Source organism: Terrapene carolina, unplaced genomic scaffold (assembly GCF_002925995.2).
Source record: "Terrapene carolina triunguis isolate 2854851 unplaced genomic scaffold, T_m_triunguis-2.0 Scaffold42, whole genome shotgun sequence".
In the NCBI taxonomy this organism is placed as follows: Eukaryota; Metazoa; Chordata; order Testudines; family Emydidae; genus Terrapene; species Terrapene triunguis.
In genome coordinates this window covers 8,702,439-8,723,100 of record NW_020664393.1, presented here as the reverse complement: position 1 = coordinate 8,723,100, position 20,662 = coordinate 8,702,439, and the positions used below count along the sequence as shown (strand labels likewise).

The 20,662-nt window shown below is 42.6% G+C and overlaps 1 protein-coding gene across 3 annotated transcripts in view; it reads left to right on the top strand.

The window, feature by feature from the left end:
- LIN28B (lin-28 homolog B) overlaps positions 1–20,662 on the top strand; it is a 121,316-nt gene that overhangs the window by 50,629 nt on the left and 50,025 nt on the right. For all 3 annotated transcript variants that reach the window (XM_024196710.2, XM_024196712.2, XM_024196711.2), the window contains one exon: positions 13,842–14,026. In XM_024196710.2, coding sequence (XP_024052478.2) covers positions 13,842–14,026 — 185 coding nt within the window. The remainder of the gene's footprint in view (positions 1–13,841; positions 14,027–20,662) is intronic.

Genomic DNA, 20,662 nt, shown 5'->3' with positions numbered 1-20,662 from the left:
AGTACAATATTTTTAGGATATTTTTCTCAAAGTTCTAGTTAAGTAGAATCTAGCATTCAGAACTAAACACACAAACTCTTTTTGAATCATCAGCATTGACTCTTACTACGATTATGCATTTCAATTATATAAGAAAAACATTAATTCTTATTCACCCTCTCATTTCCTGTTATGTCCAGACAGTGTTAGTCATTTATTACCAGCTTTGCTGTGCTCCACCTGTACACTGTTACATATTTAGATGATCTGTCATTTCCATAAAACAGTGACACAGGTTTAAAGTATAAAATTACTTTGTTCTTATTAACGTTTCAAGACATAGTATTTTTTTGTATTAACTTATTTGAATTTCTGAATAAACCAATCAGTATTTTTAGTTCCTATAAAATTATTTATCATAAGTAAAATATAATGTGAAATAAATCAGTTTTGTCTTCAGTCGTCTGTAATTTTAGGAAGATGGAACTGATTATGCTAATGAATGAAAATATGTACTGGATTATGTATTTGTGGTTTTGTAATGTTTTTCTGAAACAGCTATGAATGGGAGGCTAGCCACATTTGTTAATCTTAATAAAAGAAACTGATTATGCTATAGACCTCAGATTCGTAAATCTGGAATTGTTAATGCAGTATAAATGTTGTTTATATTTTTCTTGCATAGTATTTGGTTGTTACAGTGTAAATAATGACATGAAAATAACTGCACTTTGTTTCCCTTTTTTTAAAGAAAAGATAGCTATTAAGTAATTGTTTCATGGGCAGTTATATTCTAACCCCCTAATAATTTCCCCAGATAATCTTGTCCTATCTCCTAGTGCCTTTATTCCCTGATATTATTTTAAGGTAATTAAATACATTAACGTGTATTTCAAAATTCTGTCTTAGTTTCTAGGTGGTATATTGGCTCTATGCAAACCTATGATAACTAGGCTTTTGTAATATACTGAATCCTTATGTCAGTGGAGCTTTCAAAGGGGAATAGAAATCCAGCTATTAACATGTGCACTTACAGATGTGTCCATGAGTCTTGGGGTTATTTGTGGGGGAAGGGAGGGGAAAAAGGAGAGGGAAGAAGGGAGAGGGAATATGAAAGAGCATGACAGAGAATATGTGCCATAGGTGGGGGAAAGCACAGCCTGCAACATCTATGAGCCTTCTCAGCATTTGCAGGATTTAGGTATCCAGGTGGGGACCATAAATTAAGGAGCAGGGATTTGATTTTAAAATATGCAGTATTTAATAAACATCCTAATTAATAAACCTTCTTGAATTATACATGTTAAATAGGACAATCTTTTCTTGATTAGGAGCTTGATCTTGCAGTCCTTACTCATGTGAATTGTCCTGTCAATGCAGTGGTTCTCAGCCTGCCGCCCACTGGCCACTTGCGGCCCAGTCAGCACAGAGCTGCGGTCCATGTGACATCCTCAGGGCCATACAGGTAATAACACATTGTGGGCCGCATATGTTCTCCAGAATCTAAGCTTTCATTTTAAGACAAAGTAACTTTCCTAGCACATATGGCTGCAGAGATAACCTTCCAAATGGGGACTGAGTGTACCCAGTGCAGTGAGGTCTGCTTGCATCTGCAGAAAGCCTGAATCAATGACTCAGAGGTGCAAGTTCTCTATTCTCAGTTAGGCCAGGTCTACACTACCACGTACTTCAGTATAACTTACGTCACTCAGGGGCATGAATAAGCCCTCCCCTCCCCCGAGTGATGTAAGTTACACCGACCTAAGTGCCAGTGTGGACAGCGCTATGTCGGTGGGAGAGCTTCTCCTGCCAGCATAGCTACCACCTCTCGCGGAGATGGATTTGTTATGCCGATGGAAGAGCTCTCTCCCGTCAGCATAGAGCATCTTCACCAGATGTGCTGCAGCAGTGCAGCTGCATCGATCCAGCTGTGCCGATGTAGCACTTCTAGTGTAGACTAGCCCTAAATCTCGAGTGTCAGTGTTAAAGCTCAGTGATGACGCTTCACTGTGAACATTAACTGTTTAACTGCTGATCATTTCAGTGGGTGGAATGGAGGCAGAGAGCGGGTTTGAAGCCTGCTGGGTTGGGAATTTAGAGTTGCTACCAGGAAGGAAATACAGAAAAAAGAACAGAGGCGATTCACAAAGACAAGGAAGCACGAGAGAAACAGAGAAAGGCTGATGGAGAAGAAAGGGAAACAAAAGGCAGAAATACTGGAGGCCTAGAAAGGAAGAGTGTTTTCTCACTGAGCGAGAATGTGACAATAAGGCACTGAACAAATAATAAATAACTAAATCTTTAGTTACTACATAGGGGCCATAATCTCCCCTTGATCTCTGTGCAACCCCCCAGCTCACATCAGTGGGCATTCCCTGGCCTGTGGATGATAACTGAACACAGGATTCAATTCTCTGCAAGGGATTTGACACCACCGATGTACACAATAAATTATGTTGTACATTTTTGGAGGTAGGAGCCGTGAGTTCCAGTGTATTTGTACCACACCTAGCACAATGGGGCCTCTGGGCATTACTGCATTACAGATAAGAAATAATGACTGCAGTAGCATAAAATACTTAATGATCTCTGAGGTAGCTTCCTGTTTACAAGGCAATAATTTTATCCTTGGCTAACTGAACTCTGAGACCAAAGGCTGAGGAGCTTATTAGCTCAGGGTACGATTACTACCAAGTTGGCAAGAAATATGATCAAGGTTTTGTTACACTGAAATGCTCACTTACTTCCTTGCTGCCCTGCTGGGGGCAGTTTTCAAAACGTCTCTTCTTCCCTCTCATGGGTGGAGGGGGGTTCTGCAGGATATGGAGCATGCCGCTTAAGGTTGTGTTAACTTCAGAGAGCATTTCCCACAGGGTAGTGCAAATGTCCCTGGCCCCATTTCTCTCTCTACTCACAGATCCTCGACCTCTTAGGAGGCTGTCTCCCGGGTCCACAGTAGGGGAACAGCTGACCTCCTTCCCCTCCTCACCCCTCCCCTCCACATGGCCTTGATTTCTTTTTGAATGATATGTAGTTTATTGGAATGAAAGGGGATGATAAGACAGGGGGAAGGTGGGGGGGGGGCCTAAGCTTTACAGCTAAACAAATAAAACTTTTACTAGTCTTTCCTGAGCAAGTGCATGTGTGTGTGTAGGAATTGAGAGAACAGGACTGATGGAGCTGAGAAGGGCTGAAAAGCTGAGGTAGCTAGGCTAGTTTCAGGATATGGAAGGAGACCTCTGAAAGGTGCACTAAGTCCAATCAGTGACTGTACATTATCCCTGTGCTCTCACTGACTGACGTAATTCTATTTCAATACTTGAAATATGCAGCAAAGATCATAAATTGAGCCTTTTATAGCATTCCTGTGCTTCAGCATCTCCAATGGAAAATATTTGTCTATAGTACTATCTGTGTTTACAGGAGTATACAAGTTAACATTATTAATTATTGAAAATCAGCTGTTCTAAGGTTTATTAGTGGGGAAGAGTCATCTGAGACAGCTAAGTGTATTATTTAAAATCCCCAAAATTAAAAGAGTAAATCATGGCCATATTGCAGTCCTCACCATCCTTAAGTTCATGGAAAAGATCCCAAAGGGAGGAAAAGCTCAATGAGATTCATATAACAGAATTTGCTCCGAATGTACCCTTTGTGAAAGAAGTAGGAGGCCCAGTCTCCACTCCTGCAGATCTCAGGGGACTGGCTGGAGGTCCTGGCTGTATATACTGAAGCCCTCTGCCTTTCCATTAGCTCTGGGAGCCTGTGCAAACTCTCTCCTATTCCCTGATAATGGAGCTATGCTAGAAGAACTACATCTGTTGACATCTGGTTCAGGTACATTACAAAATGGAAGGTGTTACTGAATTAAATGGCAAGCATAGTACAGTCACTACAGAACTCCTTATATTGTTTAATTTAAGATTCTGCACTGAGAACCACATGAGCATGCCCAATTGTGGTCCCAATATTTATTTTACTACACCCTCAATGTTCAATGTGCTTTGGAATTCAGTATTGAAAATGCATAATTTCACTACAGAAGTTGCCAGAAAGAGGGGGGGTGGGAAGAGAGTTGCAACTTTTGGCAACTAAGTAGAGGACAAGTGGGGCTTTTGGTTCTTGGAAAGGTGTTGGAGGCAGTTTGAGACTGTGGAATAATCACATTGGGCTGGATTCTCCTGTCTGATTATTTGGCACAAAGTGGTCTTAAAACTTGAAGATGGCCAGCTGAGATTTCCCCTATGTAGAGAACTGCCTCTGCTGCAAGCCACACCCACCTTCACCTTCTCCTCCAGTGTAAGCAGATGGGGGATAGGGAGTGCGTATGAGGAACCAGAGCTTCACTACGCTTGATCCTTCAAAGTGGTGTAAGGTCCTTGAGTGGTGTAAGTTAGAACTGCTCCTGTGCAGCTTCACTTTGTACCAGAGTTGGGCAGCTGATCATCAGGGAGCTACAACCTGCTTCCTCCAGCATTCCACTCCACTGCGCTCAAGGAGTGCTCCAACAAGGTGGAGCATCTACCCCACTACGTGGATGCTTCTGCTAAAATAATCAGTAGTGAAATTTAATGTTTACATTTAGGTCCTAATTCAGCAAAATACTTACATATGTGCCTAACTTTGAGCACAAGTAGTCCTATTGAAGATACCCCATGCTTGGAGTAAGGCACATGCTGTTGGACTTTGTTTAATAAGGGCCTAATATATTCATCATTAGGTTCCAGAATTAACACACAATTGACGAGAGAGAGAGAGAGAAAAATCATATCTCTAAGAGCTACTTTTTTAGGTTCCCTGCATACTCATGAAGACAAATACATCAGTTCACACTTAGGTCATGTTCAGAAGATTATTTTTGCAACTGTAAGGGCTAGAAAATTGTTTAAATAGTCTTCATAATTCTGTAGTACGGGATACATTCAGTGCCAAATCCCATGACATCCTACAACACATGGGGTCCTAGTAATAATACAGCACAAAGGCCCTAATCCTACAAAAACACTTAAGCACATGCACAACTTTACTACCATGAATAGTTCCATTGATTTCAGTGGGACCACTCTCTGTAGTAAAATGAAACGTGTGTTAGTATTTGCAGTGTTAGCACCTTAGTGTATTTCTTTTCCCCCCTGTTTCCTATTCATTTTGTTTACTTTGCTATCAATACTAAGAAGATCGAGGACAAATTAATTGCTGATATAATTGGGTACAACTATTTTGACATTGGCAGTGGTACGGCCATTTACTCATGTGGCAAACATGAGCCTTCATTGTCTAGTAGGCAGTAGAAACAGTTTAACTACCAATAACAATGGCAGTGAATAATAATACAAATGTTACCTTAAACCTTCTTTTTTTTTAAAGCCTTAATTTACAGTGCTTTGGGCTTTCCTACAGGATATTTCTAAAATTGTAGAGACTGTTATTTCTTTTGCTTCTGTTTCTTTTATTGAAATATTGAAGAAAACATATCTTAGAGTAGGCAGACATACTATATATTCCATCTATAAGGTATAGTAACCGCAGCTCTTATAAAATATTAACTATTGCTTTTTGTGCTTGTAATTTGAAAATATAAAATAAGAAAAAGAATCTACTTCAGATACCATCTCAAACCAGATAAAAAAACTACAGTACCCTGGATACATAGACCTGATTTCATGTACTTCATGTTTAAACAGCTGTTATAATCTGCAATAGATTGACGTTTGTGTGAAGCAGCCAGTCAAAGTCCCGTGGCAGAGAGATGCCCTTTCCAAAAGGATGCTATCGAGCTGTAGTCAGTGAGAGTTCTGTGCTAGATTCAGGGTGGGCTGGAGAGGGTGGCAGGAGTGTAAAACTCCTAGGTTCACTTTGCTCTGTCTGGAGATTATTGTCACGTGAAGTGAGTTTAAGTGAGGGATTTAAAAAATAAAGTTGCCTCTTCAAAACATATTTTTTCCACTAAACCTTTCAACAACAACCAGTGCTGGGTTCTTGCACCACCACTGATAATTATAGGGAATTCTTTCATTTTGGTCCTCGCTCAGATAGGAGAGCTAGTACAGACCTGTTACTACTCTATCCTCTAATGCTGCAGGACACAATGGTCTAGACCAGTGGCTCTTCAATTTTTTTAGTGGTGACTCCTTTCACATAGTAAACCTCTGAGTGTGACCCCCTTTATAAATTAAAAATACTTTTGAATATATTTAACACCATTATAAATGCTGGAAGCAAAGCAGTGTTTGGGGTGGAGGTTGACAGCTTGCGACCCCCCCATGTAATAAGCTCATGACCCCCTGAGGGGTCCCGCCCCCCAGTTTGAGAACCCCTGGTCTAGACTAAAGCTCACACTATTACTAGCACTGGTGGAACTGCACTGGTGCTAGATCAGTGGAGGGAAAACTCCTTAAAATTTCAGTGTAGACAGGCTTCAGGATTTGATCTGCTATGTGCCTTGACTGGATTTTGAACAACTCAGGGCAGAGACTCTGACTTTTTCTTTGTAAAGTGCCAAGCGTACTCTGATAGCACTTGATCATTATACTGAACAGTTTTTAAAAAAACATTAAAAATACAGAAAACTATAAACCGTCTGAGCAAAATTGCCCCTCCACAGAATGGTTTTCAAAGAATTTCATGGCTGCGTCAGCAGGTGTTTAAGACCCTGACTGGAAACCCACAAAAGAAAGGAAATTCTGAATTAAGTGGGCTCGTTATGGGGGCCTATTCTCTCCTCCATACGTACATGTTAATAGGAGTTATGCACGCATATCAAGAGGAGAATAGACCCCCCATAATGAGCCTTAACTCAGAACTTCCTTCCTTTTGTGGGTTTCAGTGAGAGTCTTAAGCACCCACAGGCAGTGCCAGGAATGCATTCTTTTTAGGCACACTCCTACTTAGATGGTTTATGTTTGTTGTATTTTTCTTCTCCATTTTCATACTGTGAGGGACACTTTTCATGAAAACAGGATTGTTTTTAACTCTTCCTTCTGTTTGTTACTCACTTGAACTTGTAAGCTTTTTGCAACACGCTACTGCTTGTGTTGGAGATGTGTGCGGCCTTATAGCATAGGCTGCAATACCTTGGAATAATAGCGCGTCCTAGAGGAACACTGTCAGGTTAAAAATCACACTCGAGTCTGAAATTGCTTTACTCACTACGGCTACAAGTAACACCCAAGGTTGTTTCTAATGGAAAGAGAGTAGAGAAAGAGTGTCTATTTTTTCATTTGTTTACTTTGTGTGTAGTCAGTTTGTGTTTCCCCCTTTCTAAGGCCCGCTCCTGCAACTGGGTATACATGCGTCAGTCCTTCTTGGACCCGTGTAGAGTCTCACTGAGGTCAGTAGGGTGGTCCATGTTCAGAGCACTGTCATGCATGGATGTGATTGCAAGATATAGATAAAGTAATGGGGGAGTGAGGGTAATTGAACTAGTCAGGAAACCCCTGACATTTTTTAAAACAAAAGTGGGAATTAAAAAAAATTACCAATATTGTTTCACATATTTCAACCAACTCTATAAAAACTGTTTAAGAGGGCAAGCATTTGATCTTTCCTATTTGTTTCTAGGCCACTTTCTTTCATTATGCTTCAAAATAGTGGCGCATCCTCAAATAATCTTTTTATGGGGAGGCTGCCAGTATAATAAACATTTACACAGTAAATCAGAGGAGCGCCGTGTCCCTCTGTAACACGGTGGAGCTGCAAAGATATATTGTAGCAGGGTGCAATATGAAACCATTTGGGTTTTCTCTCCATATAATAAGCAATGCATAGTGTAAAAGAAATCATACGTACTTAATAGTTGATTATCAAGGTTTGGTAGCTGTCTTTTAAATGTCTTTTCAATTGCATTTTAATGTTTTTTAAATGCCATTGGTGTCCATAGTGTTGAGTGTTGTTTACAAATGAAAGCTTTGTTGTTAAAGTAGAGCAATGCAAAAACATTTTAAACCATCATTAGTGCTGTAAATAAAAGAGGATTTAAAAGTTTAACCAAAATTAGTTTAAAAAAAACCCCAAAACCTAACAAGCAAAAACAAAATAGGTATCACTTATATACCACATATCAACTTCCAGCTGTTTGCTTTCCAAATTAAAAGATCTGGAAAAAAGGGTTTATAACCTAAACACTGGCACAGCTTTAGTTACAACAGCATAAATGTATATCTATACAAACAAAAAGTAGCCCATACCATTGCTGATGTCTCTGGGATATAAAGACAAATGCACATCAGCTTGACTGATGCCCTTTGTGAGCAGCATACTTCTCTGATCCATGTTGACTATCCCATTTGGAACACTTATCTTTATGGTTATGATAAGGACAAAATGTTGTTGTAGGACAAGAAGCTGTCTTCTAATGTTTTTCCATGTGGCTGCTGTAGCACCAGTGAGGTACTGCGGTACCTGTGAGTGAATTCAGGGCCGGCAAAACGGGATTATGATTATTTATTATTTGTATTATCATAGCACCAAGAAACCCTAGTCATGGACCAGAACCCCATTGTGCTAGGCAGTCCCTGCTCCAAAGAGCTTACAATCAAAGTATAAGACAAGAGACAACAGGCAGACAGGAGGAGCACAAGGAAACAATGTGACAATATTGGTCAGCATGATAGACAGTGGTCTCAACACACCAGCAGCCACTGTCCAGTTTTTTGTAGGCATCACAGCAAAGGAGAGTTTTAAGGAGGATGTTTACAAAGAGTTCCTCACAACTCTGAGGGACAGCATGAGAGAAAGCATAAAGGTGCTTGTTTTAAAATATAACAATAAGGACAAATGCAAAGTACTCCACTTAGGAAGGAACAATCAGTTGCACACCTTCAAAATGGGGAATAACTGCTTTGGAATGAGTACTGCAGAAAGGGATCTGGAGGTTATAGTGGATCACAAGCTAAATATGAGTTAACAGCTAAGTTCCCAGCAGTCTATCAAGGGCCGCACACTTCAGGGGCCCCTTCCCCCCACCGCACTGCTCCTGCTCTCTGCCTTGGAGCCCCTGGCCAGCTGTTCCTGGGAGCCTCCTGCTTACTGTGCAGAGCGGGTGTGTGAGAGGGGAGCGGGGTGCTGATGTCAGAGTATCCCCCTCCCCCTGTACCCCATCTCCATGGGGGTGGGGAGACACAACAGGCTCAGGAGTGAGGTATGGGATGGAGCTTACTGGCAGCTGCTGCTGTGTCTGAACAAGCAGGCTTCAGACTGGGGAGTGCCAATCTACTTAAAGGGGCAGCGTACTTAATGGGGAAGCGCACCTCTCTCTCTCTCTCTCTCTCACTCACTCACTCACTCACTCACTCACTCACACACACACACACACACACACACACAGTTTCTCTCTCTCTCTCTCTCACTCAGACACACACACACACACACCCTGTGTGTCTCTGTCTCACACACACTCTGTCTTTCACACTCACCTCCCAACACATACTTGTATTGTTGTTGTTACTTCTTAGTACAGTACTTCCTGCAATGTTCATATATTCTCTGTAATTTTATTCTTTCAAAGTGCTGTTATTTCAGTTTTTTGACTGGTCTATGCATTTCATAATTTTTATTTCTCTCTTACACTTAAATTTAATTCTTTGAGTAGTGAGTTCTAAAATGCCTAACCTGTCCTGGCTGGAATAATTATCCCTATGGTAACTTTTTAAAAATATATATTATAGCTAGGTTTTTTGTTTCTATGGGTGGTGCACATCTGCACATTACCTTGATATTGGTGCACATAACAAAATTCATTTCACACATGGATAGAAAAAAATAGAGGGAACATTGGCATTGTAATACTGTTGCAAAGAAAGCAAACATCTTTCTGGGATGTATTAGCAGGAGTGTCGTAAGCAAAACACGAGAAGTAATTCTTCTGCTCTACTCCTCATTGATTAGGTCTCAAGTGGAGAATTGTGTCTCGTTCTGGTCACCACATTTCAGGAATGATGTGGATAAATTGGAGAAAGTCCAGAGAAGAGCAACAAAAATTATGAAAGGTCTAGAAAACATGACCTATGAGGGAAGAGTGAAAAAAATTGAGAAGAGAAGACTGAGAGGGGACGTAACAGTTTTCAAGTACATAAAAGGTTGTTACAAGGAAGAGGGAGAAAAATTGTTCTCCTTAACCTCTGAGGTTAGGACACGAAGCAATGGGCTTAAATTGCAGCAAAGGCAGTTTAGGTTGGACAGTAGGAAAAACTTCCTACCTGTCAGGGTGGTTAAGCACTGGAATAAATTGCCTAGGGAAGTTGTGGAATCTCCATCATTGTAGGTTTTTAAGAGCAGGTTAGACAAACACCTGTCAGGGGTGGTCTAGATACTTAGTTCTGCCATGAGTGCAGGGGACTGGGGACTGGATGACCTCTCGGGGTCCCTTCCAGTCCTATGATTCTATGAAGTGGGCAGTGAAGGCCTGTATCATGGGCCAGTTGGAGGCAGGAGTCCATTTCAATCAATGGCTAAATGTGTCCTCCCCTGTTCATACTGTGAATTTATAATGGCGCCTGGAAATCACACACATGTGACATGAGTCCCCCTAATTCTAACCCGATATTTTAAAGCGGAGTGCTTCTTCCTGGATCATTTTTGCAGATCACACAAGCTAATATAATAAATACTGCGTTCCACTTTGATCACTTTGGATCATCCTTATCAGCACCTTTACCTTCATTCCCAGCAACTGCCAAAAGCATAAAGCGGGGTACAGATATCTGCAAACTCCTCCCTTTCATGTCTTTTCCTTTTAAACAGTGGACACTAAGGCCATCTACACAGCAGCTGGGAGTGAGCCTCCCAGTGCAGGTTAACAGACTTGCAGGAGCTTTGCTCACGCTAGCATGCTAAAACTAGCAGACTGGCTGTTATGGCTAGCCCAGAGCTCAGAGCCAGGGGTCAGGCGGGCTTGGACTTGAGTTGCTAGCCTAAGCTGCCACTTGTGCTACATCATCCATGCTACTATTGTTAGCGCCCTTGCTCGAGCTGAGTTACCCGATCTACCTACCTACTCTGGGAGACTCGCTTCCAGCTGCAGTGCAGACATCCCCCCTCTGACCAGGAGAGGCCAGTGTTTGCTCCACGCGTCACACTTGTTACAACATCGTGGTCCAACAACTTCCTCTACCCAAGCTGCAGGATCGGTCATGCCCAAACACTCCTCATCCTAACCAGTGGATCCATGAATCTGCTGTGCTTGTAGCTGCTGAAAAACCTGCAATTCCTTCCCTAAAGGCAGCCAGATCCCTTTGTCAGCCTGTACTGATATTGTGACTCATAGTGCATTGGAATCCAATAATATATTTCCCGTATCACCATGAATGGCCACTGCTCAGTAGACTGTCGGAGCCCAGTAGGTAGGAGTTCTTTTATTGTGTGCATGCCTGTGTGTGGACTCACATAGTTTCTTCCAAATGAGGATTTCAAACAGGTTTACAATCATTAGTTTAATCTCACAGTACCTTGTGAGATAGGTAAGTATTTGATAGTGTCTACTTTACAGATAGGGAAACTGAGGCATGGAAAAATTAAGTGACTTCATTTGTCTAAGCCCACACAGGAAGTCTGCAGAGATAGGAACAGGAGCCAAATCTTCCTGTCTCAGTGTTGCTTCCATGCCTTAACCACAAGACTAGCCTTCCTCCCAGTACTTCCCAATGAAGATATTACAGTGGGGACGTGTAGCGGGGTGGTACCCGCTCTGGCTCTGAAGGGCTTGAAATCAGCCCTGGGAGAGGGCTCAGACTGTGAGAGGGCTGCTGCTAGGAAAGCAGCAAGCCTCGGCTGATGGGGGAAGCGGCTGCAGCTGGGCCACACCCCAATCAGGCCACAGCTGGCCTGTATAAAAAGGCTGGGAGCCAGGAGCACAACAGTCTCTCTCTGCATTCAGAGAGAGAAGGGCCTAGCTGCAGGGAGCTTAACTAAGTGCCTAGAGTGGAGCAGTGCTGGGGAAAGGCCAAGGGAGCTGGGGAGCTCTGGCCTAGGAAAGCCCCAGGCTGCAGGCCTGGTAAGGCCTATTAGGTACTGAGTTGCAGGGAGCAGCCCAGGAGTAGGCAGAGGCAGCAGGTCCAAACCCCTTTGCCTGTGATGAGTGGCTTATATTGCAGTCTGCCCCAGTGAATGGGGGCTAGATGGAGACTGGGCAGTAGCCAAGACTGAGGCGAAGTGGGGATAGTGGGTGGGGGTTCCCCTGGGAGGGGGAGACCCAGAGCTGTGAGGGGTTATTGCCAGGGGGCAACACCCCAGACAACAGGGCACCGGGTCCGGGAGGGACAGGGGGACCAAGCGGTAGTGGGACACCAGCCTGCAGAGTGCGCTCCTGGGTCGATGAGCTAATTCCCAGAAGAGACCAGCAGGAGGCGCTGCAGGGGTGAGTCCCGCACGCTTACAGGATGCCAGGCTCAATTGACACAAATGGGGGTCCTAGCAGGCTAGTATAGACTCACTGTCCCCCCAATTGCCCTTGCGATGTTGGACTTCTTGCTGTCTATATGTGGTCAAGAGCATCCCTTGGTGTTCTCCAGCTCTACCCTATACGTGGTTGAATGGAAAAATGTTGACTATTGATGGCGTTAGTGTCCAGCTACCTTCCAGACCACTACAGCACATCCTACCTCCACAGTTAAGATTGCTTCCCTTTGTTGACTCTATGGTTTAGCCAAGAGAGTACTGGCTGGGAGCTTGTATGAGTCAATTCAGATGTGTTGTCTATTCTGAAGTATTCACAAACCAATAATAACAACAAAAAAGTGTTCCCCTTCCCTTTAGTTTTTATAACAAACATAAACGCTCAGTTCAAGTATTGGGTATGGCCAGTGATTCTGTAATATTCACTTTATAGTCCCACTAATCTTGTCTGTGTTAAATATAACATTTTGAATAAACATTTAATAAGACCTGAGTCGTCGTCTTGTCTTCCTTTTTACATTCTATTCTGTTTCACTTAACTTGCTAACCATTTCATCCAAGTGTTTTATTCAGCAAATTTATCCTTGGATATAGACTTAGTACTATATAGCATTCAGAGGATTTGAGATGAGGAGTGAAATCCTGGCCTCATTCAAGTCAATTGCAAAACTCCCATTGACTTCATTGGTGCAGGATTTCACGCTAGAAGCATATACCAAAAGATTATCAGTGTTGCGGTTTTGTTTCTCTGACCCTGGTGATAATGATTTGCTTTTCTTGGATCAAAGAATAAATCCATACTAAGATCATACTAACAAGATAAGTTTTACTGGCAACGAATGCTAACTTAGCAGTTCACTTGGAGTAACTGAGTTACCCTTTGCAATTCATTTTGTTGGTAGCTCCTTTTTCATTCTTTTTGCTCATTATTCTTTACTTCTGCTAGTTTGAAAATTAATCTATCCTTTTCCCCCCTTTTCTTTTAAAGGTTGCATTTTGATCATCAAACTAGAACTCAATATCTAGGTTCACTTAGAGAGGGAGCATTTGCTCTCTTTTCTTCCTATTTTTTTTTTAAAAACCTATTAGCTTTGTCTTCTCTGTTTCTATTAAAATGCCTTAAACTGCAGAAAGTTTCTACAGAGAATTGTATGAGCATACAGCACTTTTAGCATACAGCACTTTTAGATTTGTGCAGCCCAAAAGCCCATATCAATTCAGCAGAGAATAAGGAAATTATTATTTCAATTTTGTTCATATCCAAAAAGAGAATCTCATTATTTCTTAAGCTTGAAGAATGTTTTCCCCATGACCATAAGTGTAGTATCTTTAGTAGATCTTATTAAGGGAACCCAATTCAACCTGTGTCTTGTAGGATAAACATAACAGGAAAGTTAATATTGTCCTGTTATTATAATTGTCAACTTTGTTTTTAAGGCAATAGTAACCAAGAATATTTTTCCTATTTACAGAGCAAGCTTTACATGGAAGGATTTAGAAGCCTAAAGGAAGGCGAACCAGTGGAATTTACTTTTAAGAAATCTTCCAAAGGCCTTGAATCAATACGGGTAACAGGCCCTGGTGGGAGCCCCTGTTTAGGAAGTGAGAGACGACCCAAAGGGAAGACAGTACAGAAAAGAAAACCAAAGGGAGATAGGTAATTACTTTACTTTGTTACTCTCCTCCCCTCCATCCCACCTTCTTCTTTGCAAGTTTTTCTGAATGTTGTATTTTCAATACTCATTCATATGTGACAGGAAACCCTTCTGTGCAAGTTTGGTTTGTACAAGTAGCTTAGTACTTTGATTAGATATCCTGATCTGTATATGTAGAAATACATTTTGCTCACTTGATCTCTTTCATTTTTAAAATCCTAGCATACTGAGTTGGGGAGAGCTTGCAAAGGAATGTTAAAGTTGTGTTGAAAATATTGTGATTAGACCAGGGGTCGGCAACGTTTGGCACGCGGCTCGCCAGGGTAAGCACCCTAGCGGGCCGGGCCAGTTTATTTATCTGCTGACGCGGCAGGTTCGGCCGATCGCGCCCCCCACTGGCTGCAGTTTGCCGTCCCGGGCCAATGGGGGCGGCAAGAAGCCGCGGACAGCACATCCCTTGCCCGCGCTGCTTCCCACCGCCCCCATTGGCCCGGGACGGTGAACCGCGGCCAGTGGGGGCCGCGATCGGCCGAACCTGCCGCGTCAGCAGGTAAATAAACTGGCCCGTCCCGCCAGGGTGCTTACCTGGGTGAGCCGCGTGCCAAACGTTGCCGACCCCTGGATTATACTAAAAAGAGAGGTCACACTGAAAACATGTGAAGCGATGTAATGCTCAGTTGAGGTAAGAGCATGCAGAACTGATTGCTGCATGCTGATTGCTTTGTTACATGGATATCTTTAGTACTGTACATCTGAAGAAGACTTATTTTGTGCAATTTAGGTTGAAAAGCTAATGTTAACTCGGTATATAAGTTGGTTAGTTATATTTTCACTTAATGAACAAAGTTCTGGATGCTTCCAAATGCCTTAATTTATGGTGGTCTGCAGAACAGTTCATGGTTTTTTAAAGTAATTTTACAGATTATGGGCCAAATCCCAGAGCTGCACTCATTCACACCAGCTCAGGATTTGACCCTTTATTCACTCTACATCTAATGGTCTGAAGAAGTTTCATGATGCTTTTGACTATGCCGCTATAAAGACATAGCTTTAGTCCAGAGGGTATTTTCCACTCAAAAGCTCCTGCATGATGTGAATTTCAATGGCACCTAAGTCTCCATACTTTCCACAGCTTTGCCCAGCACGATAGCCATGGCAATTGGGCTCAAGAAAAGGACATCTTGTGAAGCACTGATCATGCTTAGTGCATCCCTGAATGTCCAGACTTGAGCATCCCAACAGCCAGCCTTTACCCTGAGGTATTCAACCAAGGAAGAAAACTTACAGGGATAGCATGGCTCACAGATGATGTGAGTTCTGGAACAAAGTACAGTTTTGCAAGAAGAAAGGGTACCAAAGAGTCCCCCCAGAAGGAGGAAAGATCTCCCTTACGTAACCCTCCTCTATCTCCTCAGCCTACTGTGTTAGTGCCTAGAGGCCATAATCAAGATGAGGATGTTGCTGTGCTAGGTGCTGTACATACAGGTAGTGAGAGACACTCCATGTCTTAAAAGAGCTTAACTTCTAAATGCACAAGATACACAAAAGCTGGGAGAAAGGAACTATTACATCCCCATTTTACAGGTCAAGAACTGAGGCAGAGATACAAAATCAATGACTTGCCCATGGTAACACAAAAAGTGTGTGGCATTGTTGGGAATTGAGCCCCAATGTCCTGAGTACCACTGCAGCACCTTAGCCACAAGACTCCACTGCCTCTTGTGTTGAGTGTCTACTTAAAGTTGATTGTTTTTGAGAAGGTTGATGACAAAATCTTTAAATTGATTGTGAATTAGGGAGGGTGAAAAAAATAAACATTAACACTTTTCTGTTTTTAGAATTCTAACCACACTAAAATGTCTAAAGTTTAAAATTTGGAAGTAGGCATCAGTAATAAGAAGGGTCTGTCAGTAATTCCAGCTCTTAGCTGTAACCAAAATTTAAAAAGAGAGCAAAATACTTAGTACACTCCTAATGAAATCCAGGAATCTCAGCGCAGTCACCTCTGGGTGGGAGCAGGAGGAAAGCACTGTCTTTATTAAATATAAAAGATGCCCCTTAAACACTACTGCAAGTTTAATTCTTGGTGCTCTGGTTAAATAACAAAATATTAATCTGATTAACTGTCACTTGGGACTGCTTTTTATCTGAGGCCTGGTCTACACCTAAACATTAGATCGAACTAGCTACATAGCTCAGGGATGTGAAAAATTTAGCACCCTGTGCATCATAGTTAGGTTCACCTAACACGCACTGGAGACACAGCTACGTCAGCAGAAGAATTCTTCCAAACTACCACCTCTTGGAGAGGTGGATTAACTACATTGACGGAAACCCCCTTTCTGTTGAAGTGTCTGCATGAAAGTGCTACACCAGCACAGGTGCAGTGTTAGACTTACCCTGAGTCAGTTTAAAAAGTCCCCTGGAGGTTTAATATTGGAATCTGAGGAACAATCTGCAGCTGAGGATCCTACAAGTGATGGTCGCTAACAGCCCACAGTCTGGTCAGTCAGCTGAGGTAATCCCGAGGTGTCTGGTGTGAAGTAAGCAGAGAGGAGGGTAAAATGGTATTGCAGATGGGACGTGGGTCAAACTGCTGCTTGGGCAAGGTCATATAACTAGCTGCACTGGGCAGGTAATTAAAAAAAAGTTCCATGATACAGGGGCTGGTAATTCCAAATTCCACCCCCTGAATAAATGGTGCTAAGGGGGGTTAGTGTAATGTTTTATTTGTTAGGAAAGCTGTCTCAAATTTAGAGGGATTTGGGGGGAATAGAGGTGGGAGTTGGAGGGTCAGAGAGAGATGAGCAAGGATGGACGTGTTGGAATGAGAACTTGAAGGGGAGGGCATGTGATGGGGCAGGAGGAGCAGATGGAACCACATTTGGAAGGTGGATGGGTGGAAGTCTGGTAGAGAAAGGAACACAGGGTGGTCATTTGATCAGTGGAGGAAAGAACTGGGAGATAGGGCTGGCTGAGAGAGCTTAAAGAGGCGCCCAGTGGTTGGGGCATGTGGGTGACATGGGAGGGAACAAACGTCGAGAAATGTCTTTGAGGAAAGGATGGGAGATCTGTATCCTTTTGTTGTGACAATGGATAGTCAACCTGTGGAACTCGTTGCCTGGATGTTGTGAAAGCCAAAAATATAACTGGATTCAAAAAAGAATGAGATAAGTTCATGGAGGATAGGTCCATCAATAGCTATTAGCTAACCTGGTCAGGGACACAACCCCATGCTCTGAATATCCCTAAGCCTCTGACTGCCAGAAGCTGGGACTGGATGACAGGGGATGGATCACTCAATAATTGCCCTGTTCTGTTCCTTCCCTTTGAAGCCTCTGGCATTGGCCATTGTTGGAAGACCGGATACTGGGCTAGATGGACCATTGGTCTGACCCGATATGGCCATTCTTATGTTCTTATGACATGGTATCAGTACATCACTGCCAAGAGGTTAATGTTTCCTACAGCCCTATGAGGTAGATAACATTTACAGTTCTGCCATTTTGCAGAAGGGGAAAGACATAGAAGTTTAGTAACGTAGTAATTGCAGGCTCCATGTCGTTTGCTCAATCCACGTGAACACACTGCCTCTCGAAAGAAACTCTCATAAATCTGTATCCTAAAATTAAGAAATTAGATCTTTTCTTTTCCCCTTTGCTTATAACTTTGCTACACTTTAACCATTGGAGATTAACTTTGTTTGCGCTCTTCTTCGGACTCACTTTTGTATTTGATTTTATTTATTGATTTATTTATATTTTGTGGGCAAAAGTTTAGCAAAAATTCTGCAGCCATTTCCAAGAGGATCAGGAAAAAATAGAAACATTTGGAAACATTTTAAGAGCACCAGCGAGTGCATGCTTTGAAGCAGGAATTTGAAATTTGGCGTGGGGATAGCCCTGGAGTCAGAGAGATGCTTTTTCTGTCCCTGTAAAAATCCAGCCAGATTTGTCTGAGTTATAAGCCTCTGAAAATTGCCATTTTCATCTACTCAGTGGATTTAGAGATGCTCTAAATTCTACCGGTTGTCTATCTGCACTAAGCATGCTGTAACCCCACAGAGCTCCTAAATGCCAACTGCATGAGTGTGCCCACAAGTCTCCCTCTGTCCTACATAGTAGGCAAAGAGCTAGAGCTCCAGACAGGACACAGAGGCACCCCCAAGACCCTTTTGGCCTAAGGGAAAGTGGGCTGGTTGGCAGCCAAAAGATCTTCTGCTGACTGGTGTTAATACTTCTTTGTACTTCACAGCCATTGTTATGGAGCAAGATCTCACACCCCTATTTTAGGAAGCAGGCAAATACCGTTTCCCTCATTTTGCAGCTGGGGTACTTGAGAGGTTGCATAAAATCACTTCTGTCAGAGCTGGGCTCACAACCCTGTAGCTCATAGGTAGGGTGACCAGATGTTCTGATTTTATAGGGACAGTCCCGATTTTTGGGACTTTTTTCTTATATTACCCCCCCACCCCACCCCCTGTCCCGATTTTTCACACTTGCTGCCTGGTCATCCTACTCATAGGGAAGATTCAAATCTCATCCACTTAGCCATACTGCCTTTCAGCAACCCCCTGGGTCCAAGCTCAGATGTTTAGCCTGGATCTCTGCTTGGAGCCGCAGTGTCCACACTGCTAATTTTAGTGCGCTATCTGGAGCCGAGCTAGCGTGAGTCTGTCAGCCTGGGCTGGGAGGCATGCTCCTGGCTGCAGCATAGACATTTCCTCTGCTCCAACAGGGGGCTTTCAGCCAATGGACTTCCTGCTGAATGTTTCCACCAGTAAGGGGGTCTGGGTGCTGAAGACCCCCTGCAGAAGCAGAGGGCACAGAGAAGTTCTCAGCTCCAGCAACAGCAGCGTAAGACACATTTTCCCTTCTCTTTCTCATTACTCAGGAAAAAAGTTGGCAGCCTGCCAGAATACCAGCTGACTGTGAACATTCTAAAGAATCATAGTCATACCACTGCCCAAGTGGTGGCAGCAGATTCTGCACTGGGAACACCTGGGAGCCGCCAGCTGTGGTAGCCGTGGGAGAGGGGAGAAGAACCAGGCTAGCCTGAGCTTCCCACATAATTCCACCAGACACAGCATGTCGATCCAGTAGTCTATCCCCCCTTACGCGGGGCAGGGTAGGAGACTCCCACGGCCTGTGGGGAGGAAGAGAGCGAGGCCAGGCTGGGCTCCACCTCTCAACTCAGCACATGGCACCAGCAGCTCCCCTCTGGGATAACAGCCCATCTCCTGCTGCCAGCTAATGCACGTAGCTCTATAGTTCAAATGGTAGTAGGTCTATACTACAGTGCTGAAGGTTGAATGCATAAGATGCATCGGATGAATGCATAAGAGAACAGAGTTAAGGCTGCACAGGCAACTGTAAATCTGACATTTCTAACTTGAGGGCTTTGCAACCTAAATAACTTGCTTTTAATATCTTTTTTTTTTTTAATGTAATATATGGACACATTTTTAACTGCCAGCCCAGCAAACTCACCTGAATATGATCTAAAAGTCAAGTGGGATTCTTTCTAGCTGATGTACCATCACAGTAAAAGATTCTGCCCTTTACACCTCTGCAACCATACTGTTTTCAGTATCACTGCACATATAAAGAAGAGGGCAGCACTTGGCCCTTATCCAGCAAAGCACTTAAACCATACTTAACTTCAAGCATGTGCGCAGGCTCACTGACTTCAATGAGATGGCTCACATGCTTCAATGTAAACTTTAGTGCTTTGCTGAATCAGGGCCTTAAAACTCAGTGGCAAGCCCTGAAGTTTACCTGGTTTGTTATTCAGTGCTTATCCAAAAAAATTCCTGTTGATGTCAATGAAAGATGGGATAAAGACAGAGAGGGACCTCCTAGTTATCAGTTCTGTTGATGATGTATGCATAATAAGTAACAGACCCTCAGATTTCTCATAGCTACATTATAATGAGCAATCCAAACTTTTCTCTAAAGTAGATACAATACCAAATACATGGAAGCAAAACATCTGTTCAGTAGGAAGGTGTCATTTTTACATAGCATCATGTAGAGTAGAAAAAATCAGAACCAGAATCTTTGTACAGCATATGTGTCTCTTAGCTACATAAGTTGTTTTCAGAATATTGCATTTGTTTTGTTTTGTTTTTTGTAATAAGTATCTTCTACTCAGTTCTTCTATGTATTCTGACTAGCTTAGGATCCTAGGTGTGATTTGCTTGAGCATACAACAGTATTTTCAAACTGTTGTCAGATTTTTTTATACTTTTACAATACTTCAATCATTTTATATTTTAACTTTGTATTGTCCATGTTTATGATACTCAGCACTGTTTGGGTTTTCTTTTTGACTTTATATCGAGACTCATTGTTTTATTTATTTATTTTTTCACTTTCCTTTTGTCTGTATGGAAGTCTGTTTTTGGTGTCACTTTTGTGCAAAGAAGTTGAGGCAGTTTTTTAGAAGGGCTGCTTGAAAAACTCTTGAAAATGTTATTACAATTTTTTTATTATTTGTATTTCAGTAGCACCTATGGGCTCCAGTTGTGGACCAGGGCCCCATTGTGCTAGGCACTGAAGAAATACATAACAAAAAATGGTCCTTGCTCCAAACAGCTTACCATCTAAGGCTACGTCCTCACTACGGGGGGGGGGGGG